The 22248-nt window shown below is 35.5% G+C and overlaps 1 protein-coding gene across 1 annotated transcript in view; it reads right to left on the bottom strand.

The window, feature by feature from the left end:
- Positions 1-22248, bottom strand: part of Rsrc1 (arginine and serine rich coiled-coil 1) — a 326375-nt gene that overhangs the window by 61736 nt on the left and 242391 nt on the right. The window contains exon 7 of the mRNA XM_028763545.1: positions 394-462. Within this exon, the coding sequence (XP_028619378.1) occupies positions 394-462 (69 nt within the window). The remainder of the gene's footprint in view (positions 1-393; positions 463-22248) is intronic.

Genomic DNA, 22248 nt, shown 5'->3' with positions numbered 1-22248 from the left:
TTCACAATATGGTGTGTGTGTGTGTGTGTGTGTGTGTGTGCAGATGTCTGTGTGTGATCATGCTTGCCACAGTGCTACTATGACAGCTAGAGGCCAACTTTCAAGAGCATATCCTTTCCTTTTGCTATGTGGATCACAAGGATAGGGCTCGGGTGGTCAGGCACAGTGGAGAATGTTCTTAACCAATGAGCCATCTCACTGGTCCCAGAGGATGCTTTTAAACTAATCTTATGATAGCAAACAATGTAAATGTAATGTTATGTCTTAGTCTAAGATCATGAAATGACATGAAGCCCTGTGAAGGCATTACATCATATTCTATGACGTACCCATGGACTATACAAGTCCTGTGAAATAACTACTCCTTAGACGACAAAAGAAACATATTTTTACCTTCTTCTTTTCTTCTCTTTGCTTCTTCCTCATTCCTTTCTTTGGCTTTTAATGCTTCATCAGCTTTTGCTGTAAGAAAACAATAAAATTTCTGTATTTGTTTTATGCATACCTTGTAAATGTGAATAGTATGGAAGGGAAACAGAAATTTAGTATTTATTTCTGTGAAGTCGTCAAAAGAAATATCAAAAGAATATAGTAGTTGTGAATTAGTAATTCACATTTGTATCCTTCATTCAGAATTTATAACTAGAATTAATTAATTTATAATCCCCATGTTTTAATTCAACAAATTCTCTTTAGAAAAAGAAAATGAAGTTTAGCAATGTAAGGTTAAATTATGACATATGAATTAGAACAATAAGGTTGGTTATAGTGGAACATATCTGTTTTAAAGTGTGGAGGATACAAATCTTAACTAGAAGACACTGGCAGTCTCTGTGTGGCAATATTAGATTATGTGGACTTTCTTTCTTTTTCCCATGCACATCATAATAGAGCTTTATTCATGTTATGACAGCATTTGCTAAAAAGAACCTTCTTTCTCTCTGGAACCTCTTCCTTATTACTTAATTATCTACTAGTTGCTCAAGTGCAGGGGCTTTTTCAAACACTTTACTACAGATGTTAAAGAAGATTAAAAATATACAGCACAGTAACAAGGGACTATCAATATACTCTGTAAATTAATTAAATTTCTGTTCTAGCACATCATTTATTCCGAAGCATTAACGTCTCAAAGGAGCGATTCTCCTTTATTGCCGTCTTACTGCCTGATGAGTGAACTAAGCGAAAATAAGTCTCTAATAGCATTAGAGTTGATGAAATATTAAGTTAAAAAAGTATTGCCTTGTCAAAAGAAAAAGAATCAGACTGTGCCAGCATTAAACTTTGGATCAGCCTTTACCATAATGATAATAGCAACTAGAAACTCTGATTTTAAAAAATAAAAATACTCCAGCTGTTGCAACCAATAGGTTTCCTATGCAAAATTAACACATCCTTAGGCCTATAAAATCCGGCTTAAAAAGGGAATTTAAGGAAAATTCATGTATCATAAAAATCTAATTTTTCTTCAAAGTTTGATTTTGCTCACCATCAATACCAATACTTTCTCTTAAAGTATAAAACTCACATAATGGTGTTATGAGTGATATATCTAATTACATGGACATCTGTTTCTATTTACAAGATTTTATACATACTTAGACTGTGTTTAAAGTCATGAAACATTAAAACTTTTATGTCATTTTATATCATTGCAAAAATTGACTAAATTAGATAATAAAAACAAACCAGCAGTAACTCTAAAGACTTTTACTTCATTTACACTTTATTCACCCTGGTAGAAGGACAAGGATAATAGAAATTCCATTTAAATTCAATTTTGGTTATATGTGTAATTGTAGATATACCCCTTGAGTCATGTAAAATGCTCAGCTTATGTTTCTTTCAAATTATCCCGCTCAGATTCACATTCTACTCCTTACAACCATCTTTAATATGTATTAGCAGAGCTCATTAGACTGAAATTTAATAATGCAAACATCAGGTGCATTTCAAGAACCTCCATTAACAACGTAAGATGGATTGCTTATATAGAACTCTTGGGCCAGCCGGGCACAATTTAAATTCAATAAAGTAGCCTGCCTAAATCTGATTTATCTATTTGACTACGCTGGTTTGTCCTTTCTTACTGATTTGTTGCTATACATGGACAATTCATTGGAATATTGTTTTGTATGTTTTTTAGAAACTGGAAATGGGTCTTCTGCTGTGGTTAAATGTTTTATGTAATTCATCTTCATCCTGTCAATCAATCAAGATTCTCAAGTATTTATGTACACATGTAAAGAAAACTTCTTGTAAATTTGTTTGAAAATACATGGAAAATCTTAAAAGCAAGCATTTTAAAATTTTATCAGTAATCACTACGTTGTCCACAAGGAATATGAATGAATTCACTTAAAAAGAAACACCAGGATAAACTCTTTGATTCAATAATGGAGTGCTTTTTCTTTTCCTAAACGGCTTTATGATATTATAATTTAAATGTGGAAAGAAGCATAACTTCTTTAATTCTTCATATACAACTTAATTTACTGAAGAAAAAAAAGTATTGTCCAAAGGTAGAAACTGCACTTTACAGATGCAGACACTAAACACTATGAAATGTGTCACAGAATTTGACCCTGAGGAACAACACAAGAAGTGTTACTCTTGTGATTTGCTGTCACCGTCTTCTGTGGACACTGCAGTGTCATCCACTACAACGCATACCATAAATTACTGTTCTTATCTGATGGTCTACAGTCTCAAATCCTTTGGTGCTCCCCAATCCTTCAGGTTTAATTGTATTCTTAAGGCTTTGTTTCTTGAATATTCAACCTAGAAGGCACAGCTTGAATGTCCCCCACAAAATTTATGCTGCATTCAATTCCCATTGTGTAGTTTTAAGAAGTAGGATCACAGGGCCTCTAAAATGTAAGTCATTGAGTGCTGTCTTCTTGACTGGATACACAAATAAATGAAACACCTCATGAGTGAGCCTGTCATAATAGCCAGTTTACATGTCTCTTATGGATATGTCTCTTTTCCTTTAATGTCTGTCCTGCAGAGCCTTCATACTCTGTACTGTCCCCACCAGAAAGAAAGCCTCACAAGACATAGTCCTTTGACGTAGTCCTTGTACATTCCAGAATTATGAGCTAAATAAGCTTTTATTCTTTATCCAGGTGGGATAAAGAATCCACAAGACCAACAAAGTCAACCAACCTGGTCCCTTGGGGCTCCCAGAGGCTGAACCACCAACCAAAGAGCATATGCAGGCTGGAGCCCCTGCACATATGTAGCAGATGTGCAGCTTGGTCTCTATGTGGATCCCCCAACAACTGGAATGGGGACTGTTCATGACTCTGTTGCATATCTGAGGACCCTGTTCCCCTAACTGGGCTGCCTTGTCTGGCCTCAGTGGGAGAGGATGTTCCTAGTTCTGCAGGGACTTGATGTGCCAGGGTAGGTTGGTACTGGTGGGCAAAGAGGGAGGTGGGGAAGGGGCTGAATGAGGGAAGCACTGTGAGGAGAGGAGGGCTACAATTGGAATGTAAAATTAATATAAAAAGTAAATTATACAGTGTATGGTATTTAGTTATAGATGCACAAGGGCCAAGATATTGGCCTCCAAGGCAACTATTTCAAATGCCATGCTTATAAATACCTGTGTTGTTTTGACAGTTACCCATACTTCTGACCATTTTCCATTTGTGTGCAGGGTCTCTCTACAAAACAGTACATAATACTACCAGCTGTACCCACACCTTGTGATGTAAAAACTAGCATGCATCCGTTTAGGTAGGTAGCATCTTTTCAGTCAATGAAGTTGGTGTCTATTTTTAGGTCTTACAAATTATTAGTTTTTTCACTACCAATGCCAATAATTTATTAACATTCTTGATACCCTAATATTTCCTCAGTTTTATTTACCTTCAAACTTGTACAAGAATCAAATTTACTACCTTTTTGCCTTGTTTCATAAAGTAAACCAATCACTTGTGCTTTAAAGTCTATTCTTTTTCATAGTCTTTGGGCATCCTGGTTTTTAAGGTTCAAATGCTCTCTGTCTATCCTCAGCTACAAATACACTCATGTCTCCCAAACTCTGCACAGTTCCTACTTTTCTTTTAGCATTGCTACTGCCTTCTCTGGTTTTTTTGTTTGTTTGTTTGTTTTTGTTTTTTCAAGACAGGGTTTCTCTGTAGTCCTGGCTGTCCTGGAACTCACTCTGTAGACCAGGCTGGCCACGAACTCAGAAATCCGCCTGCCTCTGCCTCCCAAGTGCTGGGATTAAAGGCATGTGCCACCACTGCCAGCACCTTCTCTGTTTTTAACAGCTGCAACACTCAAATTTGCAGCGGCACCAAAAAATTACTTGACAGCCAAGTCTAATGGCTCCCACAGTTATAGTCTGTGGTTACAGCTCAGTGTTGAGATGACTGCTGTTCTGTGTGAGCCATGGATTCTAGTCACCTTTGCCAAGATGCTCTAATGCTTTTACAATGTTTTGACTGCTCCAATTCATTCATTTTTTAATTTTTAAATTTCTGTTTTTGGGTAAATTTCTGTTTTATGGGAAGCCCAAATTGTTACCTGACATATTGTTTCACAGACATATTTATCCATGGCTCCTTTCCTGAGTATTAGAGCCAACCCATAGTATTTCAAAATCATGCTCGTGGTTGAACTCACAATCTTTCCCTTGCTGTTTTCCAGGTTCTCTTCCTTAGTATATCCCTCTTCATACCAACCACCCCATCTCCGGAGCCTTGTGCCATTCCCCTTTAGCTCGGATCTCCATGCCGTACCTCAGATCATTAGCTCTGTGGAGACTGTCTTGAGAATCCACTCACATCTCTCCATTTTCAACAGTCCCACTCAGATCATCTTTGTTCTGATGTTTCTATTTCATTTCTGCACTTCCAATCCCCTTCCTTCCCATGTACCCTCCACATGACCACAAGGGCAAGAAACACACACACTGCATTATAGCCCCAGAAGTACGGTTTCTAGAGAACACTGAGACTCAGTGATTATTGAGCAAATGAATATACTTTTCTAAAATTCAAATAATCATGGTACTGTCTACTAAAATACCTCTGAGGAATCCTTTAAGATGTGTGCATATGTAGATGAATATAAATGTACCATATATACATACTGCTAAAGACACTGAAACAAAGCCCTTGGCATGTCATTTAAAGCCCTTTGGAATCTGCTATTTAGGTAACTCTTAAGTCTCAATATTCAGCATTCCTCCCTCTTCACCAGGGATCTGTTACCTGGCCTTCTTGGGTCTTTTATTATACCATATCTTTGTTCTTGCTGGGGTACTCATTTGCTTTCTTGCTGAGAAAATTGTAGCTAGAAATTTTAGCTGAAATACCACCCTCTTCTGTGAAATCCTCAAGTCTGTCTGGCAAGAAACTGCTTGTCATGTCATCCCATGGCCAAAGTCATAAAGATCGAAAAGCAAGGACAAAAAGGGAATGAAAATGGTCTGTAATCATTACTTTCTTTTCCCAACTACTGGCTGAATTGAAGAAAGAAGTCAAACCCCAAATAAAATGAATATGTGCAACTGAATTTCAGCAAGGAGCAAGTAGTACTTTCTTCATGACTTGCATCATGAAGAAACAAACACAAAACTTAAGCATGCTATTTGAAAGCATGCCATTTTACACCGTCACTGTCACGGCAGCTAGCCTAAGCCTCCTTTTGATAGTAGGTGTCAACAAATGGCTCCACAACAAATGAAGTAAAAAGTATTCTGAAATGCAATGCAGATATGTTGTTCCTCGAAAAATGAGATCTCTCTCTGAACAGAAGCCATCTGAGGCTGTTATACTAGGGAGACAGGCAGCAGTAGCACAGCAGAGGCAACACAGGGTGGGGCGAGGCCTTATTTAATAGTATGTGTGTCCACAGCAAGTATCAGAGTTTATTCTTATTCTTATTGACATTTAAAATTTCCTTAGAAATATAGCTTCTTATATCATTAAAATTGTTTGATTTAAAGAAGTATTTTACATACCTTGTAGTAAAGAATAAATTACATCAAGAATTATAAGAGACTGACGGAATGTCAACTCATACCATACTTACATATAGAACAATAATGCTATTTTTAGAGAAAAAAATTTCCAAGAGTTGAATAATCTTCATATAGAAGATCTTTTGCATATGTAGTTAAATCTTTGATATTGTACCATTGGAAATGTACCAGAAATATTGAGGAGTTCTTAAAATAAAACAAAATGGAAAACAGATGGAAATAGATACAAAGAAAAATGATGAGGACATCACAGTTGATCATATTCAAAACACTGTGAAGAAGTTGTAGGAGGCTTTAGTCAGTGGATACCAATCACACCAGTCAGGCCTGGGGCAAATGTCAAGATGGAAATTATGACCGGAACAGCTGAGCAATGGTACCTCCCCTGTATGTGTGTAAGGATACAGGCAGTATTTGCCCACAGGCAAGAACAGTGAGTGCAGAGGTGCTGGGGCCTGTGAGGCAAGCGCTGGCTATTACTGACCCTTAAAAGGAATGATAAGCTACTGGTTTGTCCTTATCAACAACACATCTTGCCACTGACAGGAAAAAATGAAGACAGGATATAATGAGGTGAAATGTCAGGATTATGGGGACTGTGAAACAGAATGATGAACAGCAAACCTAGAATTACATATTTGACAAAAATCAGTCCTGTGAAACAGAGAGAACAAAAGCAATACAAACAATAATAATTCACAATAACAAAGCCTTGTAATCAGAGTTACTAAAGGAAACAGAATGTTTTGGAATCAGTGTTAATAGATAGCATACTTAGAGTCTGAGACAATGCTAGCTGAATCTTAGAAACTAAATTGTGATCATGAAAACAAAGCTCCATGTGTGAACTCAAGTGAATGAGCACTGCTGGAGACTGAGCTTATCTGCGAACAGTTTATTGAATGTAATGGAAAGAGCAGAGTTTAGATACATAACAGACACAATGATCATCATGACTAAAGCTAATGCTTATTATATTAGTATGTACCTCTGTGCTTATGTATCTGCATGTTTCACTTAATTATTCAAACAGCTTGGTGAGATGCTGCCATATGCCATAGTCATTTTACAGGTGACTAGCTGAGCACAAAGTCACTAAATGTACTTTTCAAGGCCATGGTGTCAGAAGCCCAGAGAAACACCTTTGTGTTTACTATCTAAGAGGAATTCTTCCTAAAAAGAAAGGGATAAGAAAAGACTGTCAATTTCTCTAAAACATTTGAAGACCACAAAGAATGGCCAGTTTGTGAAAGGAGGAAAATGAAAACTAGATTTATTTTAACAAATTGTTATAAAATTATAAAGTAGCTAGAACACAAAGCAATATCTAGTCTCAACAACTGAGAATGCCTAGGAGAAGAGGGCTGTCTACACAGAAGGAAAAAGCTAGGTTGCTGTCTAGCCAATTTTCTCAAATTACTCAAAACAGAAAATACAGAACTCCTGTTTTCTGAGGATATTGAAATAAAGTGGAAAATTACAAGGCAGAAACTGACCCTGCAACCCTGATCCCCTCAGTAATCCATTCAAAGTCATGGTTTAATCATCCCAAGTAAGCTTTTAGCAAAAAGATGAATAATCACCTCTTAGAAATCATATCAATTTAAATTAAATGGGTGAGTGAATTACAAATAAGAATTAGAAATTATAAAGTAAACAGAAAGGCACTCTAAAAGATATAGTCAACAAAACAAAAAAGAAATTACTCAAAGAAGTAAGAAAATGGTAAGTCTTTAGAAAGTCTGAACAAAGGGGAAAAACACACAAAAAAGTAAGTCAAGAGACATAAAGACACAGATGCATATTTAAAAACAACACAAAGCAGATACAATAAAAAACATACACTATTGAGCCTTATGCTGGAAAATCTAGAGATGACAAATAATTTTGAGAAAACAACCAGAGAAAGAGAAACCGAAAAACTTAGAAAAATAAAGTTCCATTTGAAATGGTCTCAAGCTAGATAGCTCTCTCTTATGTTAAGACTCATACCACAAATAGACAAACCACAGACTAAGACATGTGCTAGGCTGCCTTCGGTTGTGTTTCTATTGTTGAGCTCACTGTGCTTCAATGGATGTTTTGTATGTGCGGTCACAGGAATTGCTGAGGCCAAACACAGTGGATCACAACAAACAAACCAACAAACAAACAACAATGAAACCCAAAATAAACAGCAACAAAAACCCCCAAAAGGCATGAATGTGGGAAAGAGTGGGGAAAGGTTCCTGAGGGTGGGGGGAGGCAGCAGAGGTGCTGGGAGAAAGCAACTCATGTATTATACTTGTATGAAGTTGTCGAGGAACACGTTAATTTAAAAATGTGCTTAGGCTTACTAATAAAATGCAATTGAAACAACACTGTATTTTCACAACACATTAAAAACCAAGAGCGATGGGTGAATTGATCAGTGGTTAAGAGCAACTGTCGCTTTATCAGAAGACGGAGTGAGGCTTGGTTCCCAACAGCAAACAGCAGCAGGTAACTCCAACTCCAGTCCCAAGCAATCCATGTCCTCCTCTGCACTCTGCATGCACCTGCACACGAGAGGTGCTCATACACACACACAGGCAAACACTCACACATATACAATACATACTTAAAAATTAAAAAGACTAAAATATAAAATTAATGATAGGACAAATAAAATCTCTCCTTGGTGGGCACAGGTGGGCCTGTGCCATAGGTTTTAGAGGTTCTGTCTCAGGGGACAAAATTGAAAATACACATGGAATTGATACAGCAAGTCTAGAAAATGTTGTTCTACAGTAATGTGTATACAGAAAAGAAAAGGAAGTGAAGAATCTAAATTTGGAAAGGGCTAAATAATTTATAGTGTATTATAAAATACTTCAAGGTCACTGAAAATAAAAACCGAGGTAGTAATGTAGAAAGACCTTCTAGAAAATTAAGTTGCATGATCCAAATTAATAAACAAAACAAAATATATGAATAAATATGCAAATCCATAGAAAGAGAACAAGAGCCATGTGTGGGAAGCACTGCCTTCTTGGCTAAGGGGGCTGTGGAGGGCAGAGCTCCTGTCTCCCTACCCCACATCCTCTTTCAATCTCATATATCACCTTCCTTCTGACATACATGCGGAGTCTAGCGTCCACTCACATAGTGAAGAATAATACACTCTCAAGGAACTGAGAAAAGTTTGTGAGACACTAATTAATTTTCCAACTCAGTAACAAATTTTCTAATGAGTTATAAATTAAAACATCTAGTAAAATATACTTTCCTTCTTTCAGTTTATTAAATTCCTAATGTTTTCATTTTTACATAAACACCTTATGACCAAGACCCTAGGGTACTTCATAGATACTGCTGCATAACAATGTTTCAAGATAGGATTATACATCAGGACAATTTATAAACATGACATCATGGATACCCCGAATCACCAATCCCATGTTTTCACATATGTATAAATTTTACTGGTATCTTAATTGTTACAATAAAACATCTTGATCATTAAGCAAGTTCGGGAAGAAAGGGCTAATTTGGCTTACACTTCCAAATAATAATCATCATTGAAGGAAGTCAGGACAGGAACTCAAACAGGGCAGGAACCTAGAGGCAGGAGCTGATGCTGAGGCTGAGAAAGGGTGCTGCTTGTTGGATTGCTTCCTATGGCTTGCTTGGCCTGCTTATTCGTAGAAATTTAGGATTACCAGCCCAGGGATGGCACCATTCACAATAGACTGGGACCTCTCCATCAATCACTAATTAAGAAAATAGCCTACAGCAGATCTTATGGAGGCATTTTCTCAGTTGAGATTCCCTTCTCTCAGATGACTATACCTTGTGTCAAACTGACATAAGACCAGCCAGCACAACTGGATTACTCATCAAAATATATTTGAGAAAATTTCTACTATGAATGGCTCATGTTTATTCAGTTGAAATGCTGTTGTATATTTTAAACCATCAATGTAAAAGACAGACGTAAACTAACTGTCATTCCCAGAGAATTCCAAGTCTGAATAATTTCCTACATCAGTTATCATTATGCCCATTTTATTGAGCAAATGGGCCCAAGAAAGTTAAAGAATTTAAGGTCAGAATGACCAAGGTATAGACAGAACCTGTAAATTCCAGCTTAATATTCTTTTCAGGATTCTTCCTCCATATCTATTAGTCAGGAGGCAAATTGTTAACAAAATTAGACAGTAATTAATTTATGCATGTTACTGACTATGGAGAAGCTTTTATCTACATATATTTTACTTTAAAAAGTCATATAGAAAACCTGGAGCAGAATCCTTTGTAAGAACTATTAGTGCAAGCTTATTTATTTCACAAACTGATAATAGCTTATTAAATCATACTTACAGTTTCTCCTAATGGCACTGTGCTAACTCCTGTAAACAATTAGATCTGGTGAAAAAAATCCTCAAGTTTGAGACATTCTTTCCCATTTTCCAAAACACAAGAGCTTGTCTAAGCTAAAGCAATCAGTGACTCTATTCAGTGCAATTCTGACCTGCTCCATTGTTTTGTTTACCTCCAGTGTTGATGGCTGTTAGTAAAATAAATGCCTAAATACCGACACTAGTTTGTGGGCTATCTGCTTATGAAAAAAAAATAACAGCAAAAGTAAAAGTGAGACATACTTAGCTGTCCATTTCCTGACAAGCCAGGGTTTCTTGTGCATCAACAGAGGAACTCATAAGCATCTGCAGATAGTCTAAAACTCCCTAGCCATGTCAAAACCATTACAGTTTTCATAGGTAAACAGCTACTGGCCTTGTATATTTAAAGACCATCCAGTTCCAAGTATTTGGAACCGAAAGAATTTGCTAAATATGTAAAAAAAAATTGATATTGATAATTGTGAATTTGGTGATATGATCAAAATAAAACTTCAGAATTATAACTATTTTCTGCTTTTTAAAAGCACTAATGTGGCCGAGCAGTGGTGGCCTCATTAATCCCAGTACTTGGGAGGCAGAGGCAGGCGGATTTCTGAGTTCTAGAGTTCGAGGCTAGCCTGGTCTACAGAGTGAGTTCCAGGACAGCCAGAGCTACACAGAGAAACCCTGTCTCGAAAAAAAACAAAAAAAAAAAAAAAAAAAGAAAAAAAAAGCACTAGTGTGGAAATATAAATGTTTGAGTACAGTATTAATAATGTTCACTAACTTGAGATGTTTGCTTTGAGGAAATTCCCTTTTGTATACTTTGCAAATGTTTATAAGAATAACCTTTTCTTTTACTATTTTATCCTGTGCCCTATTTTTTATTGTTTTTTTTTAATTCTAATAATCTGAAGTAGGCTTTAAAGACCATAAAGCTTTGCTTCAGGTGCTCCTTTATCCCCTCTCTTGTAGGAGAACTTCTGTCTATATTAGAAAAACAGACACCCAGTGTAACCTAGGAAACCCACAGGTGTGCTCTGATAACATAGCTCAAAGCTGAGTATCTGCACTGTTGTACTAGATGGGAATTTCTCTCACTAATTCTTCTGCTAGAATCCCCAAGTATTCCAGTTTTAAGGATGGACTAAGAGCAAACTACTTAAGATATTCACATTGACAGCTGATAATTTCAGTTTTATTTTTTCAAATATGTAATGTCCTGAAGCTTTCTGATCATTTATGTACCTCCTTTCCCATTCTTTTGACAAAGCTTCTATTACAGAAAATGAAAAACCTGTTTAGCCAAGGCAGATACGGAAAATAAGAATAACTTCATCGGTCTGTGTTCCTTTACTTTACGGAAATCCATGGCCTTTCTGTAACTTTGGAGTCAGTTAGCCACCATCAGAAGCCCAATCTAAGAAAAATGTTTTAACTTTTCAAGAAATTGGAATTGGAGCTATATATTTCTACCTTTGAAAGAAATCTTATCCTAGATCCTAAAAAGTGATTTGTAATCCTTATTCTTTTTATAACTTCAAGCACTGTATCAATACACACTCAAAAACTAAAACTAAGCTGTCATTTTAAAATGAGGACTAAAGCACAGAAACAGTGATCAGTAAATATATTTTAGAAATCAAGAACAAGATAAAAATTTTAAATATATTTTGAAATATTTAAAGTATTTTTCTGTATATGAATGACAAGAGTGTATGTCTATGTCATGACAGCACAGGTGGCCAGAGAACAACTTTGAATTTATTCTCTCCTTCTACCTTTAGTGGGTTCTGGGGCAGCTCTTGGGTCATCAGATTGTATCAGCTTTACCTGCTGAGCCATCATGCCAGCCAGGTAGATCAATAGTTATGCAATATGTATTCTTCTATAATTTATTTTTGCCTATTACCAAAATGTTTCTTTAAAATATTATATAACTTTATATAATTAATTTTCATCATTTCAGTACCTAACAGGAACCAAAAAATAGGCAAGCTTACTAAGTGCCGATCATTCCTGAATACTTTCAGATATAGTGATTTTTGTATAACTCTCAACAAATTTCAGAGTGGGCAATGGTTTGCTTAAGGCTTTCTATTTAATCAGTGAGTTAATCAGTCATCATAAGTATGCCTGCTGATATTTTTATCATAGCATCTTTTAAAAATTTCACAGAAACAACAAACCTATTTGATTGTTTTTATTCACTTTTTGTTAAGGTTTAATTATAATCATGATAAGTGGGATAAAAATATAAATATAAAAGGAAATAACCTGTGGTGAAATTACATGCTAATAATGAATTAATATCCTAGAGATGGCTACTTTTTATAGAAATATAAAATGTTTAGTATTTAAGAGAATGCCATGAATTTTGTTGCCATAACTTGAGAAATTCATCTTTTCAGCCTGAAAGCAAGGGCTGAATTTCAGTGCTGTAACACACACATACATTCTAAAAGGCTAACACTTCTGAGAATGACAGATCTCCACTGCGGAGACCACAAATTTCCCACAATCGAACCCTGTCCTGCTCGGATTTAATCCTATTAAATGTATGTTTTAATGGACTATATTTTTTACATCACACAATTTGATAGAAAAATGTATTGTGATTCTACCACCTGAAATATCTGTTCTAATCAAGAACAGTACAAAACAAACAAACAAACAAACAAACAAACAAGAATACAATCTTGTTAGATAACAGAAACTAGTTCCTTGGAGGTATGAGTTGGTTTTGGAATGACCTGAGATTCTCGTTCCTGTAGGTGTAGGAACAAGACACACAACTGGAGCTGAATTTGCTAAATCTCAAGAGTGAACAGTAAAGTGGACCAGCACATAATCTTAGGTAACTTATTTTGAGAAGGCATGTTCCATTCTTTCCCATGAGGGGTGAATTAACTTCAGCAGTGACCATTTATGGTAACAGATACAAGGAAAGAAAGTTTGGTATTTCTTAAAAAAATCAGTCATAAACTATGCAATTTAATTCAGTACCAAACAGGATTGAATACAAACAAGCTGTAGATCATGGACAGAATTAACCTACAAGATTCTTCAGTTGGCAATACATAAATATACAAGAAAATTTAAAAGCATTTGTATTATAGGCAACTTTTCTGCCAGCAAGTCAATGTACTTCATTAAAAAAACAGTACAGATAAAAGCATATAGGCTTTTAGCATCCATTAAGTTGTTTTAATGATAAAAAGATATTTAAATCTACATATTACATCTATGATATAATATATATGAAACAGAAGAAATTTCTCTAATTAGGATGGAAATATTACTCTTTCAAAGTTTCTCTTTAATTTTAATGCTGTTATGAAGTTTAAACAAGGATATTACTTTATAAAACCATAATATAACAACAGGATCAAACATTATAAATGAAGACTGCAGTAGTAACTACTTTTCTCAGACTGTGGCAATGAGAATGTCCTCCCAAACCAGAAGCACAAGCCATCAATTCTGTAATAAAGGATACCATTTTTGCTTTTTTGGTTCAGTATTAATCAGTCTATATTTTTAGAAACTTTAGTTTCTTGGTTGAAATTTTAAGTGAGTGTTAATTTGTTGTCTACTATTTAGGGCAGTAGATATCCAACTTCAGCATGTATGAGCATCAGATGGAGATCTTGTTTAGGCACAGAACCTTGCCCAAGGTAGGTAAGAGTTTTCTTTTTTCTTTACTTCAAATTAATCAACAAACTACTTGGAGACAAGAATCTTTGTTGTCTAGGTACTCCTTGAACTTTGAGGCTAAACTGGACTGCCTACCTCAGCTTCCCAAGTATGTGGGACCACAGACTGGTGCCACTGTAGCTCACTTCTATTAAATTTTATTTATAAATACAGAATTCAAAATACAATTCATCTCAGTAGGATTTGTGTATGTCTGTAAACTCAAGAGCTACTTAGAAGAATTAGTTAAATTTGTTTAAAATAAAAAAAAACCACTTTTTTTTTTTTTTTACTGAAGTTCAATTAACTTATTCTGATGAAAGGATGCAGTATACATAATAATTCTCATGTATTTGGATCTGTATTATTAACTAATCCAAGGTTAAAATTAATTTTGCTTTTTGTTTTTTGTAGTGCTGAGGATAGAATCCAGGGGCTTAACCAATGGTGACTGGTGACCCATGCCTCCAGAGGGAGCCCAGTCCTGACACTTCCTAGAAGGCCAGGAGCCAGAGGCAGGACAGCACAGAGACTTAGGATAGAGCAAAGTAGGACTAGCAACAAAATCAAACAACACACAACTTCAACGGAATGATTCCTAATGTGACACTCTGTTATACTTGTATACTGGAGCCTAATATACTCTGTCAGAGGCTTCATCCAGCAACTTAAAGAAATAGATGCAGAGACTCACAGCCAGACATTAGGTGGAGCTTGTGGAAGCCTGTAGAAGAGGAATAGGAAGGAGTCCAGGAGCCAGAGGGGTCAAGGACACCACAGGAAAACCACAAAAATCAATTAATCTGAGTTCAAAGGAGCTCACAGAGACTGAGCCGTTTATCAAGGAACCTGCATGGGTTTGACCTAGGTCCTCTGCACATTATGGTTGTGTAGCTTAGTTTTCTTATGGGACTCCTAACAGGGGGAGGGGGCTGTCTCTGATACTTTTCCTTGCTTTGGGACCCTTTCTCTTCCTACTTGGTTGTCTCTTCAGCCTTAATATGAGGGGGAGTGCCCAGTCTTAATACAATTTGATACGCTGTGTTTGGCTGCTACGCCTGGGAGGTCTGCCCCTTTCTGAAGGAAAATGGAGGAGTGGATCTGTGGGAGATGGGAGGTGCAGGGACGGGGGGAGAGGACCGCCATTGGGATATAATATATGAGAGAATAGGGGCTTTGTGCAAGCTAGATACAATGCCTACCACCGAGCTACATTTCTAGCACTGTTTTTTATCAATGGCTAATTTGTATTTGAAAACAATGTGTATTCTTCAATCTTGACTTCAGGATCCTAAAGTGTTCATAAGAGCAAAGTTATTAAATATTTGTTGTTGCTTTATTATAACTCCCATTTGAGTGACAGGATCCAAAGGCTGTTAGAAGTTCAACAATATTTAATCTATATACTTTAAGGCAGTATTATCAGATACATACAAGATATAATTATTCTATTTTATTGCTGTATTCTAAAATTTTGTATTGTAAACTAGTTCCCAGGTCTTGGTGATATTGCTAGTCTAGGTTTTATACTCCAAGAAGCATTATATGAGCTAGTGAGAGTACTGTTGAATGAAGTGTTGTCTCTAAATCTGAGTTGTGTTAAATGGTGTCTAGCTTAGCAGATCCTCTTTATTCCGGCATATTTTTCACAAGGACTGACTGGACCAAACTATTTAGCTCTTTGGATGATTCCTCTAGGTCAAGTAGCCATTGGTAAATAAATGAGAATCTAATGTATGAGTTGGTTGTTATGGCATAATAGAAGAATAACTTGTATTATGAAGAGTTTTAGGAATTAGACACGCCGGTAGTGGTGGCGTTGGGATTGATCATAAGACGCCTTCTCTAACTAAACAGAGAAGGGGGAGATGCCAGAAGCCAGGACCCTTGCCCTTACCCTCACCCCCTACCTTTTCCCACCTGCACAATGTCCCCTGAAGCTTGGCAACTGCAAGATCCTGCTTGACAACTGCAGATAGACTCAAAGCAGTGTACCATATCTTCTGAAGAATAGCAGGGAGACCATAACTCAAGCAGTGTACCATATCTCCTGAAGAATAGCAGGTAGACCATAATTCAAGGCAATGTACCGTATAGACCATGACATGTTTCAAGGCACAGGCCAAGAAGATTCTGTACTTTTCCACCACCTGGCCCCTCTTACCCCCTCCCCTTGTAAAACATGCTATAAAAAAGCATCTCATGTTCAAAAAAAATTAAAAAAAAAGAAAAAAAAAGAATTAGACACAACTCAAATGCAGTCAGTAAATACTAAGAAGGGACTTAACACTTTATTGGGAATAAACCAAAATAAAATGATCTGTAAATGGAAAGCATTTTTTTTTCACAAGAAACTGATCTTTACTCAACAAAGTTCTACACAAGTGGAAGGAATCTCATGCCACCTAGGCACTAGTTCCCGGAAAGTATTTTTTTAACATTTATTTTGTTTTATGCATATGATTGTTTTATCTGCATGAATGTCTGTGTACCATATGTGTGCCTGGTGTCCACAGAGGTCAGAAGAGGGCACTGAATCCCCTGGATCTAGGGTTACAGATGAATGTTAGCCAGCATGTATGTATGTGCTGGAAATCGGATCAAGATTCTCTGTAGGAGCAAAAGTGTTCTTGATCACTTAGCTGTCTCCAGTCCTTGGCAAGATGTTGTTGTTGTTTGTATTCTTTTTAAAGTGAAAGATTGGGACATTATGGTAATGGAGATTAAAAATTAGAATTTAAAAAGCTATGTTCTGTGCCAGTTAAATGTATGTCTTTTAAAGAAAATGTGAAGTGTGTGAGTCATCCCAATTCAAACCGTGAACAACATTTTCAACTTCTCTCTTCCCACAATGTGTTAAGAGAAAAACCAAACACAAAACACCATCACATCGGCATGATATGATTTTTTTGTTTTTATTCTAGGACAATATTACATTAAATTTCAAAACTAGTTTTAGCAGGTTTGGTCTTTACTCATCCCTTTAACACCAGTACACAACATAGGTTCAAGGGCATGAATGGCATTCAATGAATTGGCCAAGAAACTAAGAGGATATTTACTAACCCAGATTTAGATGAGCACAAAGTTGAGAGCCTTATTCACTTAATGATTAAAACTTCAAATTCAGGGCCTGCTAGGTGTGCTTTCTGCTGCTGAGCCACCCTAGCATAATATCTACTGGGAGGGGAAGGCACGGCTGTGCCAATTCATCCCCCTTGTCTAACCACACTTGGTTTATTTAGATGATTTTTCTCAAAGGTAAAACCTGGAGCAGTTTTACATTTGCATTGTAGGCCCAGTTAAGTCACCATGCTGCTATCATTCCATGAAAATTTTCTCTCGCCATGGTCAGAAAACCCCATTTTCTTTACATGACCTATGAGATACTTCACTGGGTGCTTCTAGTCAACATATTCTCATCTTCTAGTCCTCCATTCCATACCATTTCTATGCTGAATGCTCAAAATGTGCTCTACTTTAGTAAATACACTACACTCGTTTTTCACAGTTCTGTACCTTTCTGTAGCCTAAGCTTAGGAGACGTTGCTCTTTAACCATATGTCAGATTTATTCCTAATTCATGGCAGAAAACTGTTGTTACGGCATCTCTGATTTGAAGCTCATTAAATCACACTATAGTAACTTCACATATTTTCTTATTTGCTTTTGCACCCTCAAAAGTTAGCCTGGTAAAGTGAATGTAGACCTTATCAATTCTTATCAAACCAACTTCAATGTTCAAAAGAAGAAACACTGGTGAGAAAATGAACTATAATAGCTGGAAGAATTTATAGCTTCAAAATAGCAAAGCAACAGGTATTTATACTAATTTCTGGTAACGTATGGTAACATAATACACATTTCCCTAGAAATTGGGTAGGTTGATATTTGTATTGGACACCTATCTCAAGATTTTCAAAGAAAGAAAGATACAGATAGAAGAATAGACACACAGGAACACATGGAGAGAGAGAGAGAGAGAGAGAGAGAGAGAGAGAGAGAGGGGAGGGGGGAGAGAGGGGGGGGAGGGAAAGAGAGAGAGCGAGAGAGAGAAGATACTTTTTAGAATATGACATCTAATAATCATTTTATTATTAATTAATAAAATGATCATTATCAGGCTATAACACAATACTTAGAGGCATTATAGTGGCATTACTGAGATTCTGAAAGCTGGTTGTCTACATCTTAATACTGGCTTTTCTTATTAATAGCTGGTAGATGAGTTACCAGCAACTTAATTACTCTCTCATAATTATCTGAAAATATTATAAATTCACCTTAAACATCAGGGTTGCTGTGTAAATTAAATAAGATAGTATACATTATATACTCAGAACAAAGCCCAGCCTATAGTAAGTGTAACACAGTTATGTAGTTAGGCATTATGTTTACATAAAATTTATATTATCTGCATATTTTATAGATGTTAATACTTAGATATAGTATTTATCCATATAAAAGTACATGTCTCTTGTACTATTTACAATATAATCTATACTCTTTAAAACCCTCTGGCATGCTTTTTAGTATTGACTTTTCCTTATAACAAAATGTTTTGTTTATTTTAGGGAGCAATGTATATATAATGTGAATATAATGTGATTCCCCTGATATTTCTAGGAAATAACATAGAATAGAAACTAGGCTCACTATCAATTACAGAAAGGCTTAAAGACAAATATCCTTTTATTGGTGTGTGTTTCTGGATGTGTTTAGATGTGTGCAGAACATTGTGCAAAATATTTTCATTTTATGGTACACACAGTTTTTTTGCAGTTTCTGCCTATATGTGGTAAGAACTGCACATATAGTTCTGTATTCATAATTACTATATATATGGTCATAATATTCTATAATACTGTGTTTCAGATGTGTTATAACCTGCTAAGTGCTTTTGTCTACCATCTGCATGAATGCAATCTACACCATTAGTTCTCAGATCATTGCATTTATTTCTCTAATTCCAACTGAACATATTTTTATTCTTCTTATAACAACAATTTCTTGAGGCCAGATAGCTTCCTTATTTAAGTATAGTATCATACATGGCTCATTTGCTCTTCAATAAACATTTATTGAAGGCTGAAGAGATGGCACAGATGTTAAGAGCACTGGATGCTCTCCCAGAGGTCCTGCGTTCAATTCCCAGCAACCACATGGTGGCTCACAACCATCTGTAATGGGATCTGTTGCCCTCTTCCGGTGTGTCTGAAGACACTGACAGTGTACTCATGTACATAAAATTAATTAATTAATTAAAAAATTTATTGAAGTTAACAGATGACTCTGAAGAATGACAATATATAGAATATTCAATTCTGTTTGTTACTTAAATCTTTATTTCAGAATCTTATGACAAAAAGGATATTCTGAGGCTTACAATCTTGAAAAGTCATACTAATTATGTACATTAATATGTATTCTAGCCATATATATTAATACTCAAAATATGAATTTGGCATAACTTCATGGAACTTTCAATCACAAGAATACATCAATTTGATCAATGTTTACGTATGTCTACATTCATGGATAAATACACTTACAAGTTTCATTTAGAGTTGTGATTCAATATTGAAACCTAGAGGTAAAGTATAAACTTTAGAAGTCACCCTTTGTGTCACATATTTAAGATCAGCAAACTGTAAATTTTCACAATAATGAAATATCAAAGCAAAAAGTTCAGAACTACAATTAGATTTACCCAAAGAACTATAGTTCCACATTTAGAATGAATTTAGTTATGTGTGGAATTTTCTCTGGTTTAGATGTACCAATGTCTGCTTATTTGGCGGCGGTGGTGGGGTGGGGTGGGGTGGTGGTGGTGGTGGTGGATTCTATATATTATCCAAGCTATCCTCAAAATCCTGGGCTCAAGTAGTCCTCCTGTCTCAGTTTTCCATGTCGCTGGAACTATGGGCTTAAGCCATGCACGAATCCCCCCTTCAAAGTAGTAGGTGCTCATGATTATATCATCATACAATGAGACTAGCCAAAGGGTTCTCGTTTTATCCTTTGATGGCATTTTACAAGTATGAATGTGGAACTTACTATTACTAAAAATGAAGACCTAAAACTTGAGCAGCTGCATGCTTACATGGCATTAAAAACTATGACAGAGATTTCACTTCAACACATGAAGCACAAGTTAAAAAACAGACACATTAACACAGTTTTATTTCAAACTATAAGTCAGTTGAGTTTTGAGCTTTGTAATTTTATAACAGTACCATTTTAAGTACTTTTATGTAGCATAAATTATTTTGCAAATATTCTTGATTCACGATCCAAGACATGCTTGCCAAGTAAAAATAGTGGCATATTTTAATAATAAAAACCTCAATAAATTATTTTGAAATATTTAAAATACTTTGTTTGAAGCATTCAGTCTGATTTGAAACTATCTCTTGAAACTATCTTAAATGCTGTCCAAGAATACATATCTTATCATCTTATAAAATTTTAGCTATGCAACTGGAAGAGCATAATATTTAAACTTCATACATGATTGCCTTTTGTTTAAGGCAATGCCTTTGGATATTCAGTGAATTGAAGTATTTACAGTTTTACTAATAATATTTTAGTGTTGAAAATTTTTATGTCAAACTTGATGAATAACTCATTATTAGTGGGCTTACATTGTTAGATTTTGTTTGAGTGTTTTTATTTGGTAAAATTCATAGAAAGTAACAGTTCTGCAGGTTAGAGTTAGTGGTAAATTAAAACACCTAGGTTTCACTAGATGGCGCAACAAGAATAATTTATCTTTCCTTTCCTGATGTCTGTAGGAATGTTAACAGCGATGACAGAAGACCAAGAACAGTACCAATATTTTAAAATTCTCACACAAACTAGAATATTTAACCTACTTATACTAGAATATAATCAGTTTAATAATGAAACATTTTACAGTAAGCTTTATTACAATTGATAGTTTTCTACTTTTATTCAGATTATTTTGAACACTGAAATAAAAGATTTTTTAGGGAAGATGATGTACAGTGAATAAAATAGATCTCATTGTATTAAAACATTAACAGCTTACAAATGGAAATTGTTAGGATTGCTTCTTACAGCTGTGAAAGCATTGCATGTAAATTTAAAAGGCATATTTCAGAAGTTGTCACACTAAAATTTTTAGGTATCACAGAATACAGGTAGAAAGAAATGGTCCAGAAATCAAAAACATTGGATTGTACTTCCAGCTTAGCAAAAATGTAAATTACAACTAAGTTGTAGTTTTCTAAGACTTCTTGTTTGTTTTAAGGTCTTTTAATATCAGAAAAGCATGTAACTTTAGACTCTCTACGGATGAGTAATAACTTGTTGTGTTAAGAAATGTTTATTTTTTAGAGAACAACGTTTAAGTGAATATTGTTTTAGTGGGGTCAGAGTAAATATTGAACTCTGAACAGTCTCAGCAAGTATTAGCGCTAATATCAAATGAAAAAGGTAATTCATCTGGCAAGAGCGGTGTCTAGAGATACAGTGTTCTCTTCCTTGATACAGGTAAAGTAACCACCCTTAAATATTTTAAGATGTTTGGCTATATTATTTAGATTGAATAACAGAATTTATAAATGTGATGCCCTAACTATACAATACACTTTGAACTTTTAAACCAGTGGGTTGAAGATTAAGTATAGGAATGTTCAAATCTTTCTGTCAGCTCTCCAAATTACAAGACAGGATTTGAGGTAGTATTATAGGACAAGAGCCTCTGATCACAAGCAGCCTCCTCACGTTGCCTTACTGTACAACCAACTACAATTCTTCAAAAACTAGGAAAGGCTGAGGCAGGTACTGTTAACCATCACCTCAAGGTTATTTCTCACTTAGGAGACTGGTGGGAGATATACAGTAATAAAAAGACACAGTTTCATATAGTTGTTCAATTTCTGTCTAAATTAATTTCATAGAACAACAGAATATGAATATCCAAAAATTAAGAAGGAAAACACAAGGAAAACATATAGTTTCTGTATTACATAAGTCATTTCTATTGAAAACAACCATATTTAATCATACACAGACATATTATATGCCGTTAGGGCATCAATTTTAATAGTGAATTACATGGCTATAGATTATTTTATTTAATTAGTTTGGATTTTTGAGACATGGTCTTATTATGTCGTCCGGTTGGCCTGGAGTTTGCTACATAAACAAGGCTAGACTTGTACT

This window comes from Grammomys surdaster, unplaced genomic scaffold (genome assembly GCF_004785775.1).
Source record: "Grammomys surdaster isolate TR1022 unplaced genomic scaffold, NIH_TR_1.0 139, whole genome shotgun sequence".
In the NCBI taxonomy this organism is placed as follows: domain Eukaryota; kingdom Metazoa; phylum Chordata; class Mammalia; order Rodentia; family Muridae; genus Grammomys; species Grammomys surdaster.
Note: the sequence above shows the minus strand (reverse complement) of the source record. Positions and strands in the feature narration are given on the sequence as shown.